The 22897-nt window shown below is 45.5% G+C and overlaps 1 protein-coding gene across 2 annotated transcripts in view; it reads right to left on the bottom strand.

The window, feature by feature from the left end:
• Pcsk6 (proprotein convertase subtilisin/kexin type 6) overlaps nucleotides 1-22897 on the bottom strand; it is a 181609-nt gene that overhangs the window by 46755 nt on the left and 111957 nt on the right. For both annotated transcript variants that reach the window (XM_051206483.1, XM_051206484.1), the window contains exons 12-13: nucleotides 17266-17454; nucleotides 14088-14224 (exon numbers count right to left, since the gene is read on the bottom strand). In XM_051206483.1, coding sequence (XP_051062440.1) covers nucleotides 14088-14224; nucleotides 17266-17454 — 326 coding nt within the window. The remainder of the gene's footprint in view (nucleotides 1-14087; nucleotides 14225-17265; nucleotides 17455-22897) is intronic.

Here is a 22897-nt window from a genome sequence, read left to right as displayed (position 1 = left end):
ACCTACTCGTGAGGTGGGAATTGGGGAGAAAGAGGACCTCGGTTTCCATGGCAACTGATTTAAGTTGCACTGGGAAGTTGACTCCTTTCGGCAGGGAGCTGCATGACAACTGGGAAGCTGTGACCACTCCAAGGTCTCAGTCAGTAACAGGTATTGTGTCTGCACTGGGACCCCCAGTGTAGACAGCCACATCCATCCTGGAATTTTGCAATCCCTGGAACTGTGTTGAAGGGCTTGCCATCATACCTACTTCTTGTGTTGTAATTTGTTGTCGGTGCCCATAAAGATGACTGCACTCCATCTTGGCACAAGGAGAGTTCAAAACTGTCCTCAGCAAGTCATAAGACCTAAAGGTCAAAGGTGTGGCTACAGTAGGATGTTTGGCTGTCTTATTCTAAATAACAACAGACATGAGTCTGAGTTGTGACTACTCCTGATCCTCAAGGGAAGAAGTTGAACCTGAGAGGTGTGGCTACTCCTGACCTCAAGGCTAGGTAAGGAGAAGTTGAAGCTAAGGTGTGGTTACTGAATCCTTAGAGTATGTGAGGAAGAAAAGTCTGTTTGTTCCATATACATGATACTGTGTTCCCCATTTTTGGATAAGGTATATAAGAGTGGTGAAAAATAAACTTGTGGCATTTCAGTATTGACTGATCTGCTCTTCTGACCTTTATTCTGTCTCTCTGTCTTTTCTTTATCATCTATAGCTAGCCTTTCCCTCATCCACACTCCCCCACTCAGGTATGGACTTGGGGCCACTCGGCTGGTTCCGATTGCAGCTCCACAAAGACCGCTTCCAACAATTTATATTTTTTCAGTGATTGATAAAAAAGCTGAATGTCTTTCATTTGATAGTTATTTGCATTTTTCTTTGTAAATTAATTGAGGGCTCTTTTTATTTTTTAAATTCACTTAGGAGCATGTGCGTGCACACACGCACACATCCGTATGTATCTACTCATCTGTGTGTGCAGCATGTGCACACTGACCCTGTAGAAACCAGGAGCATGCAGCATGGAGCCATCTTTCTAGCCCTTGGGCTCTTTCTCTCCCCATTTATTTAAGTCTTTTGTTCATACTTAGTGATTTCTAAATGTTCTTTATATGTAAAAGTAAGAACAAAATACAAAGTTCTATGTATAATCAACTAAACACTGAACTCTGAGATTTTACAGATAAAGAAAATATCTACCTCTGTATTTCTGTATTAGACAGACATTTGGTTTTGTTGTTACTGTTGTGGGGTCTCTCTCTCTCTCTCTCTCTCTCTCTCTCTCAAGACAGGGTTTCTCTGTGTAGTCCTGGCTGTCCTGGAACTCACTCTGTAGACCAGGCTACCTCAAACTCTGAGAACCACCCATCTCTGCCTCCTGAGTACTGGGATTAAAGGTGAGCACTAACACTGTCCTGTTCTGTAATCCAGGTTTTATACTGTTGTTTTAATATTTGTCTTTGAAAGCAAATGACTTTTTGGTATATTGAGAATTCAGAGGATGGTTAATTAGCAAGATTTAGTCAGGTAAATAGCTTGATTTACATAATAGGCAGTTAAGCCAGTGGCACAGAGCCATGAGTGAGCTGGCCTGGGGGAGAAGTGAGCCAATGAATTTGAGAGCTTGTGGTTGTCATATACAGCCCTAGGAAGAGTCTAAGGTGCTAACAGGAGAGGCTCTCTCTATTCAGTAAATGAGGACTTGATTGGCAGGTGGCAGAATACTGATAAGATCTGAGTCTCAATCACATGCTAAACACTTTCTCCTTACATCATGGTTTCCACCTTCCTCATGCTATGACCCTTTAATACAGTTCCTCATGTTGTGCTGACCCCCAATCATAATATTATTTTCACTGCTACTTCATAACTGTAAATCTTGCTACTGTTATGAATCATAATGTAAGTATCTGTGTTTTCTGATGGCCTTAGGCAACCCTTGTTGAGAACCACTGCCTTACAGGATATTTACCCTCAAGATAGACAATCATGTACCTAATTCTTTATATGGAACATTTTGTTGACTATAAAAACATGGTTTTCATTTAAAATTAACATGAGGCCAGAGAGATGGTCAAGAGCATTTGTTGCTATTGCAAAGGACATGAGTTTAGTTCCCAGCACCCACATGGTGGGTCATAGAAATCCATAGCTCAAGTTCTAGGCAAATTTGATGCTCTCTTCTGATCTCCTTGATTGCCGGGCACTCATGTGGTGCCCAGACATACATGCAGGCAAACACTCACAAATGAAAGAAGACTGAAATGATCTCTTATATCCTATGGATCAATTTGGAAATCAACAGTAAGATAAATCACATAACATAAACGAAGTCATGAAGAATGAACAATATATCATTGAATGATGAATAGACCAAGGAAAGTGTAAGAGAAAGTTAAAAGTCCCTAAGCAAAAGAAAACAAAGACACAGCATACCAGAACCTGTGGCACACAGTGGAAACAATTCCAAAATAATTCAACAGCTAAGAGGGCTTCTGTTCAAAAAGCCAGCAAGATCTCAAATGAATAACATAATGATGTATCTCAGGGTTCTAGAAAAACAAGCAAGCCAAACCCCAAATAAGTAGATGGGAAGAGACAATGAAGATCTAGACAGAAATTATAATGGAAATTTAAGAATACAAAGAATGAATGAAACAAGGAGTTTGTCTTTGGAAAAGATAAACAAGATTGAGAAAGTCTTAGCTAAATGACACCAGAGAAAGAGAGAAGACCCAAACTAAGGTTAGAGATGAGAAGGCAGACACTGCAACAGAAACACAATCATTAGAACACACTTTAAAAACATACATTCCCTTAAACCAGTAAGTCCAATAGAAATGCATAAGTTTCTAGGCACAAAGTGTCTACAAAATTATGCCAACAGTGAATGCCTTAGAGAGAACTACAACAACTGAAGAAATAACGAAAAGATGCTCAGTTGAAAAGTCCCCAACCCAGAGGCAGTCACTGCTGGGACCCCACAGCTCCTTTAAGAAAAACTAACGAAAATGCTTCTCAAACAAGTCCATAGAGCAGAAAGGAAGGACCACCACTAAAGCATCTCTACAAAGCCACAACACTCAAACCCAGGCCAAAACGCAAAGGGAAAAGAAAATTATAAGCCAAACTTTCTGAAAGCACACAGAGGTAAAATATTCAATGACATATCTGCAAACCAATTCAACAACACATAAAAGATTGTTCACTATGAGCAAATTGGCTTCATTATAGGCATGCAAGGCTAGTTTAGCCCAGAGAAGCCAATTAATGTAACCAACAAATAGACTTAAAGATGGAAGTAACATCCGCAGCAACAGACACCGAAAAGGCCATGTACTAAGTCTGACATCCGTTCATGATAAAAACTCGGCAATGTGACAAAAGACCTACAGGCCACATTACACTAAATGGGGAAAAAGCTAAAGCGTTTCCACCAAAGTCAGGGACAAGATGGGGCAGCGTCCAGCCCCTCCATCCTTACTCACTCCATGTAGTACTTGAAGTGTTAGCTAAAGTAATATGGAGATTTAAAAGAAGAATAAAAGGTATGCACATAGGAAAAGAAGAGGCCTAAGAAAGCATCAATCTCTGAAGATGATAGGATCCTAAACATAAGAGACTCCACGATTCTGCCTGAACGCTCTCAAAAGTGACAGACACCTTCATCAATGTAGCAGGATGAAGTCAATACATAAAATTAGTCTTCCTATATGCCAACAATGAAGATGATGAAAAGGAACCAGAAAATACCATTCAGAATAGTCTAAAACTATATGGGAATAGACCCTCCAAGGGAAGTGAAAGACTTCTACAGTGAAAAAGATATTTAAATATTAAAACTTCTTGAGCTTTCTATACACAGCCATTTTATTTACATTTGTTTCCTGCCTTTCCATGCTATGCCCTGACATAATTTAAAAAAAAATCCTAGACATAGACATATTTCACTTATGAATATTTAGGATATACACTCCAGCAACAAAAATATTTATTCTTCAGTTTTGTGGTTCTAGGAACCGAACCTCGTGCCTAGGGCTTCATACGTGCTAAGCAAACTCCTATCACTGAGATGTAGTCTAAGCGCTTTTTCTTTGTTGTTGTTTTGACTGGGTAGGCTGTGAACTTGCCCTATCGTTTAAGCAGGCCTTGAACTTGTGATCCTTCTGCCTCAGACCCCTCAGTAGCTGGGATTATAGGCTTGCACATCTATGACTACTTAAGAGCCTCTGATTCCACACTGATTTTAACAATGAGGTCAAATGTGCCAGTGCCCAGTGAAAAATACACACATCCCAATTTTCTCTTGTCCTTTGGTAGATTGTTGGAAATAATGCTGTTGAATACATCGAAAACAGCATAGTGTGTGTGTGTGTGTGTGTGTGTGTGTGTGTGTGTGTGTAAGGAGTAAGGAAACAGCAATATGTGTGTATGTGTGTGTGTGTGTGTGCGTGCACGTGCGTACGTGCACGCGCCCATGTACATGTGTGCATGTGTTTTGGAGCTCTATTGGAAACAGGAAATAAGAGAGAAAGAGAAATCTTAATCAGAAAGAGTGAATTGCCAGCATTCAAGAGAATGACAGAATTTTAAAAAAAACGTTTTCAATTATTTCTGTCTATTTATTACTATGTGAATACAGAGCATTGGGCTGTGGAATGAGATACATGGGTCCGATTAGAGAGAGGCATTGAAAGGCATGCTTCATCATCTGCTCCTCCTGAACGCTGATGCTCACAGCTCCCAGGGCATGGGAAATAAATACTAGGAGCTGCTCAACTCTGATTGGTTACAAACAAGGGCTGAAGAGATCAGTATAATGGGAGATTTGCACTGACAGAACCACATGCCTGCCAGGCACTGGACAGAACACAGTAGCAAAGAATGAAGGTGCATGTCTTTGTCCCATACCTATTCCCGGAATGCAGTAGTTTCAGAGTCAGAGACGCACCAAGTCAAGACCAAGACCACCCAGGTCTGCTTGAAGCTAAGACCAGTCTCTCGGTGGGAAAACACACACTTCACCTTCACCAGGAGCTCAGAAGCCCCAGGTTATACGGAGGTGCCGTGTCCTTTCGGCACAGGGTGCTGAATGGGACATGCACCTGGGCAGGCAGTTGCCTGGCCTGACTTTAAGTGGATGCAGGGCTCTACCTTGTGACCTAGGAGTGACTTCCACTTGGAGCTGTGAAAGGACAGCACTTCCTGTCTGTGGCAGCCTGTACCACCACCTCTTGTGTAGTACCAGCTGACAGGAGAGGCCCAGTGTCAAGGCTGGAGAGCTAGTGAAACTGGAGGCAGGGGGACCTAGCCACAGGGTTTTGCATCCTGGAGGATGGAGCATGTATTTCTCAGAGAGCTGAGGCCTCACTACACATGGTGCCGACCCTCACTTTGTGACCGTTCTAGATAGAAACAATGGAATATGAAGCCAGATGAGCTGAGAGATGTTTGTGCACAAGGAGCCACTCATCCTGCCTCTGGCTGCACCACTACAGCTCCAGGTCTCTGGCCAGGCTCAGAAAGGAAGCAAGGCCTCCGCTTGTAGAAGCCCCGCCCTGAGAGGTGTGGTACACTGGAATGCAACAGGCACTGGCCTCCTATAGCATAGCCTTCCTGGGAGAGGCCACACCCCTTCCTTGTCTTAGTAGTAGAAGTGGATGGCTCATCTCCACTCAGGTTTAGAATATAGTTTTAAAACTAATTACATAAATCGAGCAAGTTCAATGGGACAGCTGAGGGCTCCAGCTAGTGTGGTTCAGATGACTTAATTACTTAGCAAACTCCAGTTCTTACCTGAGACTTTTCAAGCACTTTTTGCCCAGCAGATCATTTAAGACTGAGCTCCTTTTTTTTTTTTTTTTTCACATCTTCCTCCCTTCTTCCCTCCCTCCCTGACTTTTTCCTTCTTTCTTCATTATGTTGCAGAACTACAGGAAGAGTAAAATGGGTAACACAGATAGGAGGAGGTGCCTTGCCCTGAAAGCAGGCTCTCAGGGTTCCTACAAAGAACTGTTTTCTTCCTGAATTTGCTAACTTATGCCCTGAGGCCAGCAGCCAGGGGAGATCTCACTTCAAAAGCCACCTCACCAAGGAGCAAGTCACACGCCACAAAAATACTACCCCCAGGGCAGCAAACCCTGACAATACCAAAAGGACTTTCATTCTCCTGGACTCTAAACCCTGGAATGACAGTGTCGCCTTCTCAGGATGAGGTCATAGCAGACACCATCAGAGCAACCTGAGTTTTTCAGCCTTGTTTCCTTACACTGCACACCAGATGTGAGGCTGTACCTCCCTCTCTGTGACAATGATGGAGTGTTGAGGGTATAGGAATGAGCTACCACATGGTGTGTTTGGCAAGCCTTAAAGTGGGCCCTTCCCTGTTCCTTCAGTCAGAAGTTGCTGCTTGCTATAAATTCTGAGGCCTTCCTCTGGCTCTGGGGTGGCCCTTGGGGCCAAACCCTTCCTGCTTAGCCTGCTGGTCAGAAGCAGAGGTGGCATGTTAGGGTCCCTGAACATCTGTGTGGCATCTGATGAGTAAGGGAACTGCCTCAGTCAATCATGGGATGAGGACTAAATAACGAGCAGCAAGTATAGAACGTCCTGATTTGGCAGCTGAAGGTGACTTATCCTGGACAGACTTCAGCTGTGTTTGGTACCCATGGCAGCCAGAGGGGGCCACCTTGCTTTTACTGGAATCCCTCTGGCCCAGTTTTGGCTTCTGTCCATCACTGACTCACCATGTGCCCTGGAAAGCTATAGCACCCAGTTCAGAGGCCCATCCTTGAGCAGGTGGGTGACACAAGGCAGGTGGGGCATCGGGGAGGCTCAGCTGCTATTGCAATCAATGGACTCCTTCTATGGAGAGATGAAGAGAGACTAAGGCTGACTACAGCTATATGGAGGGCCACCAGGTATCAGGCATGGCTGAGTGTCCTACCAAGAGAAGGGAAGGGACATCCTACCCAGAAGAAGTGCCATGGGTCTCAGCTATAGAACTAGACAACCCTTGCCCTGGTATAGACCACACTGAGGAGTAGCTGGGAAAATCTGTGCAGAGCAACCTCAACCCAGAAGCTGCTCTCTGGGACAAGTGATGTGTTCCTACCCAAGTCACAGGAGGTCAGGGCCAGAAGAACTCATGAGTTTTTACTCTGCTCCCAATGCAATCCACATGCAAAGGCTTAGATACTAAACATGCTTAAACTTTGAGACCAATTCATTTCAAGACATAACTTGGGACCATTCTTGGGACTGTTTTGCACCCAATGACCGATTCACATGTTCTCTGTAGCTTGCAGGACATCTGGCCACATGGTGATTGTGGACAGTTCTGACAGTACTGATTAATTTCCCAGCATCTATGGGGTACCTATCATGAACCAGCATAAACGACTGGGGCATAGCAGGGGTCAGAATGCAGGCTGCATTGACAGGAAAACAAGAGGTAGTTGCTCCTGCAGAATGAGGCAGCTGATGAGCAGCACCTGCCTGGGCAAGAACACAGGTGTGCAGGACATGCCACTGTGACTTGTGTAATACCACAGACACGCTGAAGACCACTCAGCACACCAGCACAGACAGTTCTAAAGTATGGTCATCATGCAATAGTAGACCACCCACTACGCATAAGCCCTAGAGAGCTGACATCCTTCACAGGGAATGCATAATCTCCAGCCTGCCCTGCCCTGCCCTCCAAGTCTACATCTCTCCTGGGATTTATCAGAGGTGTCTTCAACTTGACCCTCCCCAAAGGAGGTCTTGACCTCTGAAGCACCTGTTCCTCCATGGTGTTCCAGCTTTAAGAAATGACAACTCCATTCTTCTGTGCAAGACAAAAACCGGAATCGTTGGTCCACTTTTCCCCTCCCATAGCCCACTGACCATCAAATCCCTCACCTGTCCATATATGATTGCTTTGCCAACCTCCACAGCTACGGCTGCATCTGAGTTACCGTCATTTCTTGCTGCAGTGACCTCCTAACTGGCCTCCCCATCTTTGTCTCTTTCCCTTCCCCATTTCAGTCTATTAGAACGGAGCTGACTTTCAGTTTATTAACGGAGAAGTTCAGGTCTGTTCTCTGTTGATATAAAATGACTCGCGGCTTCCCATCAAGGCCTGTAATGACCTACAAAGCGGTGCAGACTGGCTCCATGTTCCCTTGGTGAGTGACCACGTCATATTCTGTGGCTCCGACACCTCTCGCTTGTGTGGATGAAATGCCTTGACAAACGCCCCAAGACCTTTGCACCTGACAATACCTTTGCCTGTCATGTCCTTTCCCTAGACTGTTTGTGCACCTCACTTCCTCATCTTCAATTTACTCCAACATCTCTTTCATGAGGCGTTCCCTAGCTACCCTGCCCTGCCCTGAATCTCACATGCATTGCTGTGACACTTGTGATACCATGTGTGACACAGTACAGTCAATGTAGTGAACAGTTTGGCTGTCCCTTGACATGTTAAATTCAGAGTTACATAGGACTCATTGATTTCACTTCCAGGTTTATAACAAAGGACTGCCAGGCTTTCCTGGCTAGCTAGAAGATCAAGTATTGCTCTGAGGGCTGGGGAAGGCTGAGAAATGGTCACCAGGAATGTGGTCATCTGTGAGGGCTCAGGGCTTCTGTGCAAGTGGCTATCATTGCTACATGCGGGGCAGGAAGTTCAAGGGAGGTGAGTGTGCAGAAACTGGGAGGAAGGAGTAGACGGATGCTTATAGAGCAGTGGCTCTCATCCTTCCAAAGGCTGCAATGCCTTAATATGTTCCCTTATGTTGTGGTGACTCCAACCATACGATTATTTTGCTACTGTTACGAACTGTAATATAACTGTAATATAACTGTTTTTCAACAGTCTTAGGGGACCCCTCTGAAAGGAACTTGGACCCCTAATGGGGTTGTGACTCACAGGTTGAGAACCACTGTTGTAGAGGCAGATGAGGGAGGAGGATGGGGAAAAACCAAAGGTTAACCCAGGTTTGGGCAGAATAAGCATGCTGACAGAGAAGTTGCTTATACTTTGTGGGGTACAAGGAAGATACTTGGGGCACAGAGTTTGGCAGAGTTCAGGTGCAGAGCTCAGGAGGCTACTGCAGGGCCTGGGATGAGGAGGGGCAGGGAGAGTCAGGCTTGGGTACCATCATCTTGTACTGAGTTGAGTGGCAGTAAACAACCTGGTAGCATGTTGGGGGATGTGAAGGAGAGGGAGCATGTAGAGAAAAGGGAGCATCAAAAGAGATTCCTAGGAGTTGTTCTGAGCCTGTGAGGTGAGGCTTTACTGCCGCTATGCAGGATGAGCACTTCCAGAAGATAAGAGCCCAGCCTGCTCTCAACATCTTTATATTGATGGACGTCATCCTGTAGCTTGACCTGGTGACATCAACATCCCATTTCCCTTTTCTTTTCTCTCTGTGTGTGGGAGGTGTACGTGTTCACGTGGGTGCATGTGTGCATGTTCAAAAGCCAGAGGTTGATGGTAGATGTTTTTCCTGATCACTCTTCACTTTAGTATTTGAGATGGTGCCTCTCACTGAACCTAGAGATCATCAATTCAGTGAGGATGGCTGTCTAGCAGGGATCTTCCTGTCACAGTGCCCCTGTCCCTGGGATCACAGATGTGTCATGGTGCTTGGCTTTGATGTGGGTGCTAGGCTTCCTCATGGTTGCACGACTGGCACTTTGCTGACTGAGGCATATCTGTAGTCCCTGTCATCCCATTTTCTAAGTGAGGAGACTGAAGCCCAGGAAAGCTAGTGCTTTGCCCAAGGTGATAGGCATCTGCAGGAGTTTAGCTCCCAAAATCAGAGTTTTAACCACTGTACCATGTAACCACAGCAGAGAGTGACCATGTTGGGTGGTTTTTGTGTCAGGTAGACATACATGGGAAGGGGAACTTCAGTTAAGAAAATGCCTCCATCAGATCACCTATGGGTACGTCTTTAGCATGTTTTCTTGATTAGTGATTTGATGTGGGAGGGGCCAGCTCACTGTGGGTGGTGCCACTCCTGGGCAGGTGCTTCTGGGGTGTACAGGAAAGCAGGCTGAGCAAGGCACGAGTAGAAAACCAGTAAACAGCTCTCCCATGCCCTCTGCTTCCATTCCTGGCCTGACTTCTCTCAGTGATGGAGCATGATCTGAAGGTGCAATATGAAACAAGCCCTCCCCTCCTCATGCCTTTGATGGTTTTCATCACAGCAATAGAAACCCAACTAAGACAGGGGTCAATCATCCTGTTAAAGAGGCTTGGACTTATTTTGAAAAGCTAAGGAGAGCCAGGAACACTAGCTTAGGAAGCAGCGTCACAGTCTTAGGCAGGGATCACTGTATTCTGCTCATGACACAGAGCAATGACTGTGGCCCAGAGAGGCGAGGAGACATGCTGCCAACCTCCAGGTGCTTCTGCCCATAGAGCCAGCCTCATGGGCAAGCAGGCTGGTGGGCTGGCACAGGGACAGGAACTCTGAGGTACTCAGAGTGGTGTGCTTGACAGGGTGGCTCGCATGGAAAAGCAACCTCAGATTTTAATGCTAGGCCCCTAAGCTTTGGGGATTCTAAAAGAAACAATTTAAGAGCCTCTGCTATGAAAATGGGAAAAGTCATTAAAATTTTATGCTTTCATATTTTTAGAATATATCAATATTTTCTTATAATAGTTACTTTAAAGTCAGAAAGTGGATTTGAGAGAATCCTTACAGATGACTTGCTCATTTAAAGTAAACCTTTTGGATACAGCCACCACTGCCCCCACCCCTATAAAACAACAATACATCACCCTTGAAGCCCTACTTTATAAGCACTGGAAGTGACTTGAGGCCAGAGGATATTAGACATTCATAGGTTGAAAGAGGGAAAGTACGTGTCTTCATAGAAAAGGGGCAGGAGCAAAGCAAACCTCAGGGAAATGTTCCACACAACGCTAAGACTCCGGCCCATGTATTTAGCTATGAATCTACAGAGAACTGAGGGAAAACTGGCCTCTGTGGGCGACTACAGGGTGGGATGTTTACCCCAGCTCTTTTTCTTGGTCTAACTCCATCACCTAGATCAGTGCCTGGCTCTTAGTAGTTACTCTATAAATACTTGTTAAATAGATTATCAATTAGGAGGAATTACAGAAAGATGTAAAAGTTATCAGAAATAAAACTAAGAAAAAACATCTTAGGGGCTGGAAAGATGGTTCAGTAATGAAAAGCATTTGCTGCTTTTTCAAAGGGCTGGAGCTCAGCTCCCAGCATCCATGTCCAGGTCTTACAGCTGCTTGCAACTCCAGTTCCAGAGGATCCAACACCCACTTCTGGCCTCCTTGGGCATCTGGACACACATGACATACACTCACACCGACACACAGACGCACATCCAGACACACACACACACACACACACGTATATACATAAATAAATCTTAACTTAAAAGAAAATTAGGTCTGGAGAGAGAGAAAGAGTTCATTTAGTGGTTAAGATCACCGGCTGCTCTTCCGGAGGTCCTACATTCAATTCCTATCATCTACACCAGGCATGCAAGTGTGGCACAGACAGACATGCAGGCAAAACACCCGTACACATCAAACAAAAATTTAAATTAAACAAAACAAAAACCTGTTTCATTTAGAATAGCACTCAAAAGACAAAATAGTTAACAATTAGTTTGAGAAAAGCAGTACAAGGCCTATACACTGCAAACTAAAAGCAAAACATTACTGACTGGTGAATTAAAGTGAGTAGCGAGGGAAGTACCCATGGTGATAGGCTGGGAGTCACTATTTTTCATTCATTTATTTATTTAGTTTTTCAAGACAGGGTTTCTTTGTGTAGCTCTGGTTGTTCTGGAACTTGCTGTATAGACCAGCCTGGCCTTGAACTCACAGAGTCTCTGCCTCCTGAGTACTGGGATTAAAAGCCTATGCCACCACTACCTGGCTATTACTATTAGGATGGGAACTTGCCCCAAAAGAATTTAACTGCTATGAAAAAAAAAAAAAAAAAAAAAAAAAAAGTAAGGAAAAAAATCCACAGGGTCATCCTAAAAGTCATATAAAAACTTACAAGAGATTCAAAACAGCCAAAACAATTTTGAAAAACAACGAAGTTGGAAGGCCTTGAATTTATGAAACAGTGCAATGCAAGCCAGTTGAGTGTCCAGAATAAATCCTTGCACTCATCACCATGGATTCTGAAGCAGTGCCTGAGCAGTAGCATGGGGAAGGAAAGAAGACTCTTTCATAAACGGTGCTTAGAAAATGGATAGCCTTGTGTAAGAGGGTGATCTGGCTCTTCTCCTCAAGAGAGCCTTGTTTTTTTAATGCTATTATCAGATGCCACGAACAAAGCAACTTATAAAAGAATGTGTTTAACTTGGGGGCCTACAGTTTTAGAGGGTTAGACTATCACGGTGGGGTGCATGGCAGCGCACGGTACTGGAGCAGCAGCTGAGAGATGAGAGCTCACATCTTGATCGACACGCACAAGGGCAGAGTAAGAGTTAACTGGGAATGGCATGGGCTTTTGAAACCTTAAAGCCCACACACCTCCTCCAACAAGGCCACACCTCCTAACCCTTCCCAAACAGTTCCACCAACTGGGGCCCAAGAATTCAAACATGCAAACTTACAGGGGACATTCTCATTCAAACTGTTGCGATTAGTTAAAATGGACCCAATACCTAAATTTTAAGAGCCCAAACTACAAAATCCTTAAAGGGAACACAGGAATAAATCTCTGTGATGTTGGGTTCGTGTGCTGGTTTCAACTTGACACAAAGTAGAGCTGCCCAGGAAGAAGGAAGCTCAACCGAGTAATAGCTTCCCATCAGACTGGTCTGTGGGCACGATGTAGAGTCTTTTTGTGATTAGTCCCACCCTTGGGAGAGTGGGCCTGGGCTACATAAGAAAAGTAGGCGAATAAGCCAGGGGTACAATCCAGTAAGCAGCACTCCTCCATGGCTTCTGCTTCTACATGTAGTTTCTACATGTAGGTTCTTGTCTTGAGTTCCTAACCTGGCTTCTCTGGACTCTGTCCAAATAAGCTCTTCCCTTCTCCAAGCTGCTTTTGATCATGCATTGTGTTTATCACAGCAACAGAGAGCAAACTATGACAGTCAATATGCATGTATATATTGCATACATATCATTTATATATATGATACCAAAGAATAACTAAGAGAAACAAGGTAACTGGGCCTCATTACAAAGTTCTGTACATGAAAGGATCCCATCACTCAAGTGAATACAACCCACAGGGTGGGAAAAATATATTTAAGTCATATACATGATAAGAACTCCTACAACACAACACCAAAGCAAGGAACCCAGTTTTAAAAATAGGCAAAGGACTTGAACAAACATCCCTCAAAGAATATACACGAATGAATAACAAGAACATGAAAAGATATTTAACTTTCTTAGTCATCAGGGAATTGTAAATCAAACCCACAGATACTGTTTCACACCCACAAGGATGGTTATCAACACAGAGAAAAAGTAAATAGCAAGTACTAGGGAGGATGTGGAAAGGTCCCAGCTCCTTGACACTGGCGAATACAAAACAGTGCATAAGAGTCAGACCCAGCAATTCCACACCTAGGTTTAAAATTGGAAGAAAAAAAAAACCCATATCCATGCACACGATGTTCTTACAAACCCAATTTGGAATGGAATGGAATGGAAAATAAGCCATGTTTCCATCAACCAGTGACTAGCCAACAATGAATGTACGCCACCCAATGCAATATGTATATCTCCATAGATGGATCTTGAAAATAACCCTGAATGAAAGAGCCCACACATTGTATACCTTCATTTATAGGAATGCCCAAATAGAAAAATACAGAGACAAGAAGTGAAGGGGAGGCAGGCAGGGGTACAGCAAGGGAACGGATAGGAGCAACTGCTGTAGGTACAGCCTTTGCCTCTGAGGGGGTGAGGTGTTCTGGAATTCAATGGGATGGCTGTGCAACAAACATCATGAGTGAACAGAAGTTTCTGAACTTGAAAATGATTGTGATGGGAATTTTATCACCATAAGACAGAGAAAGACCGGCAACCCTGCCCTTAAGGTTGACACATAGAAGAGGTGAAATGCTGAGAGCCACTGACCTTGTTTCTCTGGGTTGCGGACCTGGGACGGTATATCCTGAATTTCCAGAGTCCATTCCCCTTCAGCCTTTTCTCCCCAGCAGTGGACAGTCATGAATTCCCAGTTTGTGAACCCCTCATTGGAAAAGTCCAGCAATCTGCAATAGGAAATGTCATGTTGGAAAGTGAAGGCCCTGTCTGGGGAGCCAGACAGAGGGAGCAACTCAAGGAGGACTCTGACCCGCCCACCTGGGGGGCAGAGGCCAGCTCTCTCCTACCAACATGGCTTCCAGGGAACTGAGCTCAGGTGGACCTGCAGGTAGGTGCCCTTATCCACTGGCCCATCTCCCAGGCTCTGTTTTCAAGGTCTTACAGCTGAGACCGACCTCCATCACCTCACAGGGCAGGACGTCCCGACATTGGTGAGGCAGGGCTACCTCAAGTACCCAACAACAACCAGAGACTGGTCCTGTATTCCCCTGGGAGTAGCCTGGGGAGGAGGAAGAGGAGGAGCTCCCCAACTCTTCCAAGGTTTGATGTCTCACCAGGCCCCTAGACCTTCAGCCTCCTCCATTTTTCATACTTAGTTCAAACAGAACAGACAGAACTTTTAACACTAATTTTCTCTTCTTGCAATGCTGTGGGATTGAACCAAGACCCTCTGCATGCCAGGAAAGCAGTCTACCACTGAGCTACATCCCCAGCCCTCTTAAATTAGGCATTTCTATTTGGGGATAAGAATTTGCATGCAGGACTGGACTCTTCTACTGTTCATCTGAAGTTAATATAGGCGAGCTGTTCCACTCTGCCTCGGGGGCTCCTTGAACACTGGAAGCAACATGACGCAGTCCAAAGGAACAGTCTTTGCAGTGAAAACAGTGCTAAGAAACTGCCAAGGTCAAGGTTGACTTTCATACGAAGCCAGGAGGAACCTGACACACTGGGGCTAAAACAAGGACAAACTGTCTTGTCGATGCCGAGGCCTTTAGGAATGCCAACTTTCAATGAAAAAAAAAAACAAAACCCAACAACCCTCCCCCGCAAATCTGGCAAGCTGAAATGCCTGCAGAACCCATTAAGATGTGAAGTAAGGTACAGGGTAACGGATCCCCAAACCACAATCTTGATATCATGCACAGATTCTTGGCAAAACATCAAATTCCCAAGGCTGCCAGGTGGCCTCAAGGGCGGTGCTTGTAGGCACTCCTAGCAACTGCCGAGTTCCAAACAAACCCATAGGACTGCTCTGGGTTGCAGGGAGCTCAAACACCTGGACTGATAGACAAAGATGAGTGACAGGTTGGAGGGGAAAGAAAGCATGGCTGGCCGTGAGCCTGCTGGGTGCTGGAAGGTTTTCACAGGTCAGAGAGCTGGTCTCATTTCAGGGGACATGAACAGTAGCCAAGCATTTTTCTCTGTTATCATATTTGATTCTTATAACATTCTTAATGTTCATGGATAAGTGGAATGGCATACCCAGATGAGGAATAAAGAGAGGCCATGCTCGGCTCCCAGCCTGGGTGGGCTGTGCAGAGGCTGGGGCATAACTTCCCTCTCCAGGCTCCAAAGCACAAGCCGTGTATCCACTGTGTCTCCCCTGCCTACCGCCTGCTCCCAGCCCCTAGCCCTTATGCTTCCCTATGGCCTCAAATACCCATGCCAGGATCTCTCAGACAAGGTTCACCTCTGTGGAGATCACAAAGGAGTCACAAACTCAGATGCTTCCAGGTGTAAACACAGATGCGAGTAGATGCACAGGGCAGGCAGCATGGGGTACCCCGAGGCAGGCTTGCCCCTCTCCACTAGGCTCTAGCATGGAACGGGCATCACGGGATACCCTGAGCAGACCTGCCTTCCACTGGGCTCTAGTTAGGCTGTGCTACTAGAGTGGGTTCAGAGAGTGCAAGCTTCCAAGTTTTCAGCAAATGCTAGAAGTGTCGATCTCTAGACAAAATTTTTAAATGGGGAAGCAAAATGCCTTCAGGCTTCAGTTTGCTGGCTAGCACCTTCAAACTGCATGTGCTTCTGATAGTCTCCTGGATGCAGAGGTTGAGCAAGGCTGAGTGTGCTGAACATGCTGAGGTGGCCTCCAGGAGAGGAAATGCCTCCATATTGGCCTTCTGCTAGGAAAGTGAGAGCTGGTAGGGACTCCTGGAACCCAGGCACTACAAGTTGCTCTATGGTTGACTCGACTGTACTGAGGACAAAGCTGATGCCAGGCCCATGGCCTGCTGCCTGCTGTCCATCTGTGGGCTGCAAATAGAGGGGTGGAGAGCACAGAACAGACCCCCTCTTCTCGGGGCGGTGGACCCAGCAACCTTGCATTGCTCTTTGACAGCTGTCTTATGCAAGAGGAATGGCAGAGGGTTAAGAAAAATGGATCCTGCCTGGCTTGTGTGTGAGCATTTCCCATATACCTTGCTTCCCAATCTCCCAGGCTCCCTATGTCTCAAATAAGGGCTACAACAGACAGGGCACACCTAGTCACAGGTGCTTTCTCAAGGGCTAAGGAACACATGCAAGTTCTAGAAACACTGGTTTGTCTGTGACTCTTGCAAGAGACTGCATGTGCCCTAGCCCTCCCTGAGTTTCCCCAGGTTCCTACAAATGTCTCTGCTCTATTTACCTGAAAGCTATTGAAGTTCACCCAAGCACTTGCCTTCATGTTATAACTGCACATAAGAAAGACACTCAAGCCATAACTGCACAGCACAACCTTTCACAAACCCTACAGGAAGCTGAGGACGCTCCAGTGGTCCCAATCGGAGCTCAGGCCTTTGCAGGGGAAGGCTATAGAGAAGACCCTGGGAACCCTCCCTGTACCTCACCAGCCAATCCTGACCTAGCCATCTGGATCAGTTCAGAACGGGGTGGGGATGCTCCCAGAGAAAAGCAAACATGGTGGTTTGTGTCAACTGAACAGGATGGTCATGGCCTTTAATGCATTTCCAGGAGCAATGGGGACACAGCATGCATTCTACCCTCACCATACCCCAACAATAGGCTGCAACTCCTATCACTTCTTCTTGAAGATTAAGGTTTAACAGGTCTGTTTCAAAGACCCTGGTCTGCTCTCCAGGGTTGTGGGTTCTGCCTATGTAGACCCAGGGAGAACCCCACTTCCCTGTTCAGGGTACCTTGCAGGGATCCAGAGTGGATAGGGTCTTCATGAGGAGCAAATTAGAGAGAGTGGCCTTACCTCTTTGCCAAAAGTTGAGACTTGGTTCCAGAGGGAGAAATCAGGTGGATTTGGAGGTCTCCCCGGCGTGGGTGTGAGATAGAGATGCGAGCTACCACATGCTCCAGGTAGACCACTCGCTGGTCTGAGTGGTCTGCACAGGCATTGGTCAGGGCCATGGTCCGTAGCACCTGCATTATGGGGATGCTCCTGGGGAGGAAAAACAAGCACAGTGCTGGACACCCAATTCCTAGTCTCACTTGAAGAGAGCTGTGGCTGTTTACAGAACCCCAGCCTGATCCTCCCCTGCTGTGGCTTCTGGGTTCTGGGGTCCCCAGTGGGTCACAGAGGTCTGACTCTTAGGTGCTCCCTCCATTCTAGAATTTGTTTATGGGTCCTCATGCACACTTGGGGCCAATGTATCTTCCTTCCTTTTGGTACCCAGGAGGCAGCTCTTTTTACATAGCATGTAGTCAGCTCTCTTTTTCCAGAGCTTTATCCTTGGAGATAGCATTATGAATGCTGACCAACCAGCACAAGGCGCTGGCTTAGAGGGATTAAGCCATCCATTCAGGGTGAGGTAAGGACTACACTCAGTGTCACACAGCTACCAAGAGGCAGAACTTCCATCTCTCATGTCATGCATGTCTCTTTGGGTGGACCCACATTTAAGAGACCAAATTTGCTTCAGCAGACCTGTTGCCAGTCATCCTGCTGGAAGACTGCCAACCATTGCCCCATGAAGGAAATGAATGATGGCACTTTCACAGCTCAATGGTCCTTCTGTCACATGGGATGGAGAATGAGGGCAAGCACATCTCCAGCCACTCAAGAACCAATCCCACCAGTTTTTGGAAGCACCAAACAGCCACAAACCCACAGGCTGCTTTGGGGGCTCACATCTCTTAAAACCTTGGCCCCCTCCCTACCAATTTATAAACAGAATAAAGATAGCATTCTTTGGTAGAATCCTGATTGCCACCCAATAGGACATTAGTAATTCCCTGCTACATGTGGGTTTATTATAGGAAGGTTTTTCCCTCTGTGCATGTTTCACTCCAATGTGTGCTTGCAGTCTCTTAGGAATGGTATCTCTGGGCTCTACTGGGCCTGAATCACAAGAAAGCATTCAAAACAGCTAGAAAGAGTGATGTAATGCCCCTGGGACTCTGTAAAAATTTGAAAAACACACTTTGCATGTACTATAAATCGACTTAGAGGCTGGCTTCTTTCATCACTTTCTTTAGGTTTTATGGTCTGGGTTTACTGGTCAGGAGCCCCACCACTGTGGCAGATCCAGGATACAGCAGAAAGTTCCAGAGAGGCCTAGGCCTTGCAGGGCTCACATAGAGGGCCCACATACCCTACCAGGTAGTGCTCACCTACAGCACCCAGCCTATGTACTCAAGATGCAAACTGAATGTGTTGGTGTCAGGGGCTCCTTGTCACAGGTCACCAGTGCTCCTCCAGGACTTCCAAGTTGATGCCAAAGACCCAGGAGTGACTTCATTCTTACCCTTCTAACACTTCCAAAGTAGGATAGCAACATCAAGGCAAACAAGTTCTGATCAATATTAAAGCACTGCTCCCTCCCTCAGCCTTTCGCTAACTGCTGGAGACAGCAATCGCCACACTCTAGAAATAGACTTGGAACCCCACTGAGGAAACCTGGATCCCCAGGTTAAAGACACAAGATTTAAGTGCACGGGAGTGTGATGAAGAAAACAGTCACCTGGCAAATGCCTCACAGCTGTAGCTTGGGGCTCAATGCACCCAAACTTTTTCACTCAGCTTCACTAGTCTTAGTGTGTCTGCTGAGGGAGAGGAATCTGGGCTGGTTTCCCCACAGGGAGCCACTCTGATGCTAGGCCAGGATGGTGGGCTGGTGGGCAGTTCAGCTCCTGCAGGAATTAATGGCGTCTCCTGTCTCAGTTTTCACAGCCAAGATATTAAGCTCCTCTGGGGTTGGGGACCAGCCTGCCCGGGGCACAAAGCTAACTGTAACAATTAGTTTTTATGTGAAATCTCTTAACTGTGAAATCACTCAGTTAGCCACCAGGACTCCTCATTCCTGCAAGTTTCAGGAGAGGCTGGTAGCTGGGACACTCCTCCATGAAAGGGCAAGATGTTGTCCTTTCTGGGCGTTATTGCTGTTGCTGCTGCTATTGCAGCACAGCAGCAGCAGCAGCAAATAACCTAGCAAATAGCCTAACACTCCAAATAAAGGGCTTTTTACATTTCTTAATGAAAAGCAAAAGGGATGAAGCTTTGAAATGGTCAAAACATCCAAGTTGGCTTTTGATAGAAACTCCAAGTCGTGACTCCAAGGGCTAAAAGCTCTTATTTTTAAGACTCACTTAACTCCAAGACAAAAACTAAAAGAGCTCATGAAAAGGATAGAGCTTAAAAAAAAAAAAAAAAAAAAAAAAAAAAAAAAGGGAATTATTCTCTATCCTGAAACCATTGCAAAGGCAATACAAAAAAATGTAAGTTAACTGTAAATTTAGTTTTTTACCTTGATTTAAAGATTCACAGGGTATATATTTGTCACATGGACACTCTTTGTTCATCATGAAAATTGACTTAGAAAGATCTTAAAGTTCACAACTGCAAAGGCTTTTCTGCAATTAAATTTTGAAGTTGTCTTGTGTGGAGTCATTTTCCCTGAGTCCTAGAGGAACTCAATGAATTAAAGCAGTCTCTGCTTAATTGAGGGACACTAGGGATTTGGATGAGATCCCTAATGACACAGAAATGCCACTTCCCATCAAGCTACACTTTAGAACTGATTACTCATCTTCAGATGTTCTCGTTGCAGCCTTAAGGCTCTGGACCCACTCCATTCCAAAGAGGCAGAGGGCTACCAGATGGTAGCCATCATTACAAGCTACTATCTCCACCCATGCCACTAATATGGTGGCTTCCTAGTTTTCCCCAATGTATAAAAACTTCTGATTTTCTGATAGAGTAATATTCAAAGCCAAAGATAAATATCCTCAAGTAACTAAGTAGCAGGGACAATCAGAGGAAGGCAGGCCCCTGTCAGAAACCTTTTCCCGCTGGGGCCTCCAGACTCTTCACTTACTTTCTGCTCCAGCCATGAAGGTACTATAAGCCATGATTTTCAGTTTCACCCCGAAGACTTCACTCCAGCTCCTTCACCCTTTCATTTCATTGGCAGGCCAGTCCTCACTCCGGCTCCTGCATCCTTGCCTTGGCAGGCCAGTCCTCACTCTGCTCCTGCATCCTTGCCTTGGCAGGCCAGTCCTCACTCTGGCTCCTGCATCCTTGCCTTGGCAGGCCAGTCCTCACTCTGGCTCCTGCATTGGTAGGCCAATGCTGCCTTTCTAGTTGGCAGAGCTAGGGGCAAGAACTAGCTAGCTCCTGTTTCTCATCAGCCAATTCTGAAATCATTTTGGGATTCCCATGGGAATGAAGAGATCACAGAGTCCTTCCCTCTGGTATATTTGGCATCTGGATGGAGAAGAAGGGATGGCTGATCTACTGGGTGGGACCATAGAGAAGACACTGGTCTAGGGAAAGTTTTCAATGGCCTTCTAAAGAATACTGAGAGGGTAGGTGGGAACATTCATTGGAGTCTACATACTAAATCCAAGTATGGGAAAACAGTTCAGTGAGTCATCTGCTAGATCTATGCTCTAGAATTAATGCTATCAGCTGAATCATCTGAAGTGAAGATCATTTTGCTAATGACATATGATATACCACATGAATTGGGATATATTTTGGGCTGGGGGAAAGATTGAGATAGGGTCATATGTAACTGAGGCTGACCTTGAACCAACTGTGTACAGGAGAATGACCTTAATCTCCTGATCTTCCTGTCTCCACCTTCTGAATGCTGGGATTATATTCACAGCTAGATGAAATAACTTTTGATTATTAAACCATAGATGATATTAATAGAAATAAAATTTAGCAACAAAAATGAACCTATTATACACTTAGACTAATTTAATTCATAATTCATTGTTCTACAGAGTATACAATGTATATTTGTAGCACACCTTTCTCTTCTATGTCCAGTACTAACAACAGTCTGAGGTTCAGCCTGATAGAAGTTAAAATATAGATTAAAGTTCCACAGCTCTTTTTGTTCAGAATGTGCATTTATCTTTTTGTGTACTCGCTAGGCGTTCAGGACTCAGGACTCCTTTGTGGCTATCTGAGAGCATGCGCAGAACAGCGAAGTCTGAGTCACCCAAGGCACGTCCCAGCTGAGGTCAGGCCAGGCCATGCCTGGCTTCTTGTTTCAGCTCTTACACTGTGAGGAGACTCCCATTTCACACTTTCTGTCATGGTGTGCTTTTCATGTTTAGGCTTTTTTATTGGGGCTCTGCTACTTTCAAGCCCTGACCCCCCAAACACCTCAAGCTCAGGCTGAGGTACTGTCTAATGTTCCTGGACCCCCAAAGCAGATGATGTGTCTTATAGGAAAATAGATTTACCGCATTCAGATCAGGCACAAGTGAAGGTGTCAGAGGCTCCGAGTTCAATGTCAACTGAGTCAGCAACAGTCAGTAAAAAAGGCACCTTTAACCAGCAATCCTTATGGTGAAACTGTCCCCCATTATCTGTCATCCACAGACATACTGAAAGTATCATGAGCTGTATGGCTTAGTGAAATCCCAGAAATAAAGAAATACAGGAAAGGGAGGATACAATTAACCTACAGCCAGTTCTACACAGACATCTAGGAACTGATCATCAACTGTGTAGATCATCTTCAATGATCACCAAAGGAGGGGGGTGGAGAGGAAGCAGGGCAGAGGCTTGAAATAAAAGATGGGTCAATGGGAGCAAAATTCTGAGTGGGAATCTTCAAAAGGAGCAAAACCTTGAGACCCACAGTACTGCTCTCATGCTCTCTGCTGGCTTAGCTGACCCTTTTGTTATTGTTGCCTCACCACCATCGAGTTGGGGGCCGTGGACGTCACAGACTTCTCAGCAGAAGTCTGCATATTTAAAAATGCAGGAAGTACTGGCCAGAAAAACCTGGTGGGTCAGCTGTGATTTTAATAATTCAAAGGAATTATACTAAGCTTAGCTTTCTTTTTCACTCGAATAGGAGCTATGAAAGGATTCATTTTGCCTGCCTCTATGCAGAGATCCAAAACTCACTCTGCACAGGCAGGAGTCGCTGCTTATGATGCTATTTACCATCCCTTCATGGAAGAAAGGCTCCAAATAAATTAAAATTACTTATCTCCAAAGCAGGGAAGGATGCTTTCAACCTACACTGGGCTTGGTTATCACAGGAGCAGTGATCCAGGCCACACCTAGGTTTTCATCCAGAAATACCCACACGATGTTTAAGGTTCAAGTGATCGTCCCTTGTTCTTGCATTTAGAGTTAGCATCTGCAAAATATTGTCCACAACAGCCTTGTACTGTGGCCCCTGCAGAGGAAGTCTTGGTTCTAGTCCTGTCTATTGTGGTTCATGGGGGACAATGGGCCATAGTGATACTCAGCAAGGCCCAGTAAGAGCAGCGGTCCTGATCCTTTGACTGTCACCCAAGACACTCTTCCTGTCATCCTGTTTCCAGATGGCTTCCTGGGCCTTAACCTGAGAAACTTCTATGTAAAGCCAAGTGTCTCTGAACATTCAGGGTCTAGATTAGTGATGCCCTGG

This window comes from Phodopus roborovskii, unplaced genomic scaffold, assembly GCF_943737965.1.
Source record: "Phodopus roborovskii unplaced genomic scaffold, PHOROB, whole genome shotgun sequence".
Classification (NCBI taxonomy): Eukaryota; Metazoa; Chordata; class Mammalia; order Rodentia; family Cricetidae; genus Phodopus; species Phodopus roborovskii.
The sequence above is the reverse complement of the archived record's forward strand: the minus strand, read 5'-3'. Positions and strand labels throughout refer to the sequence as shown.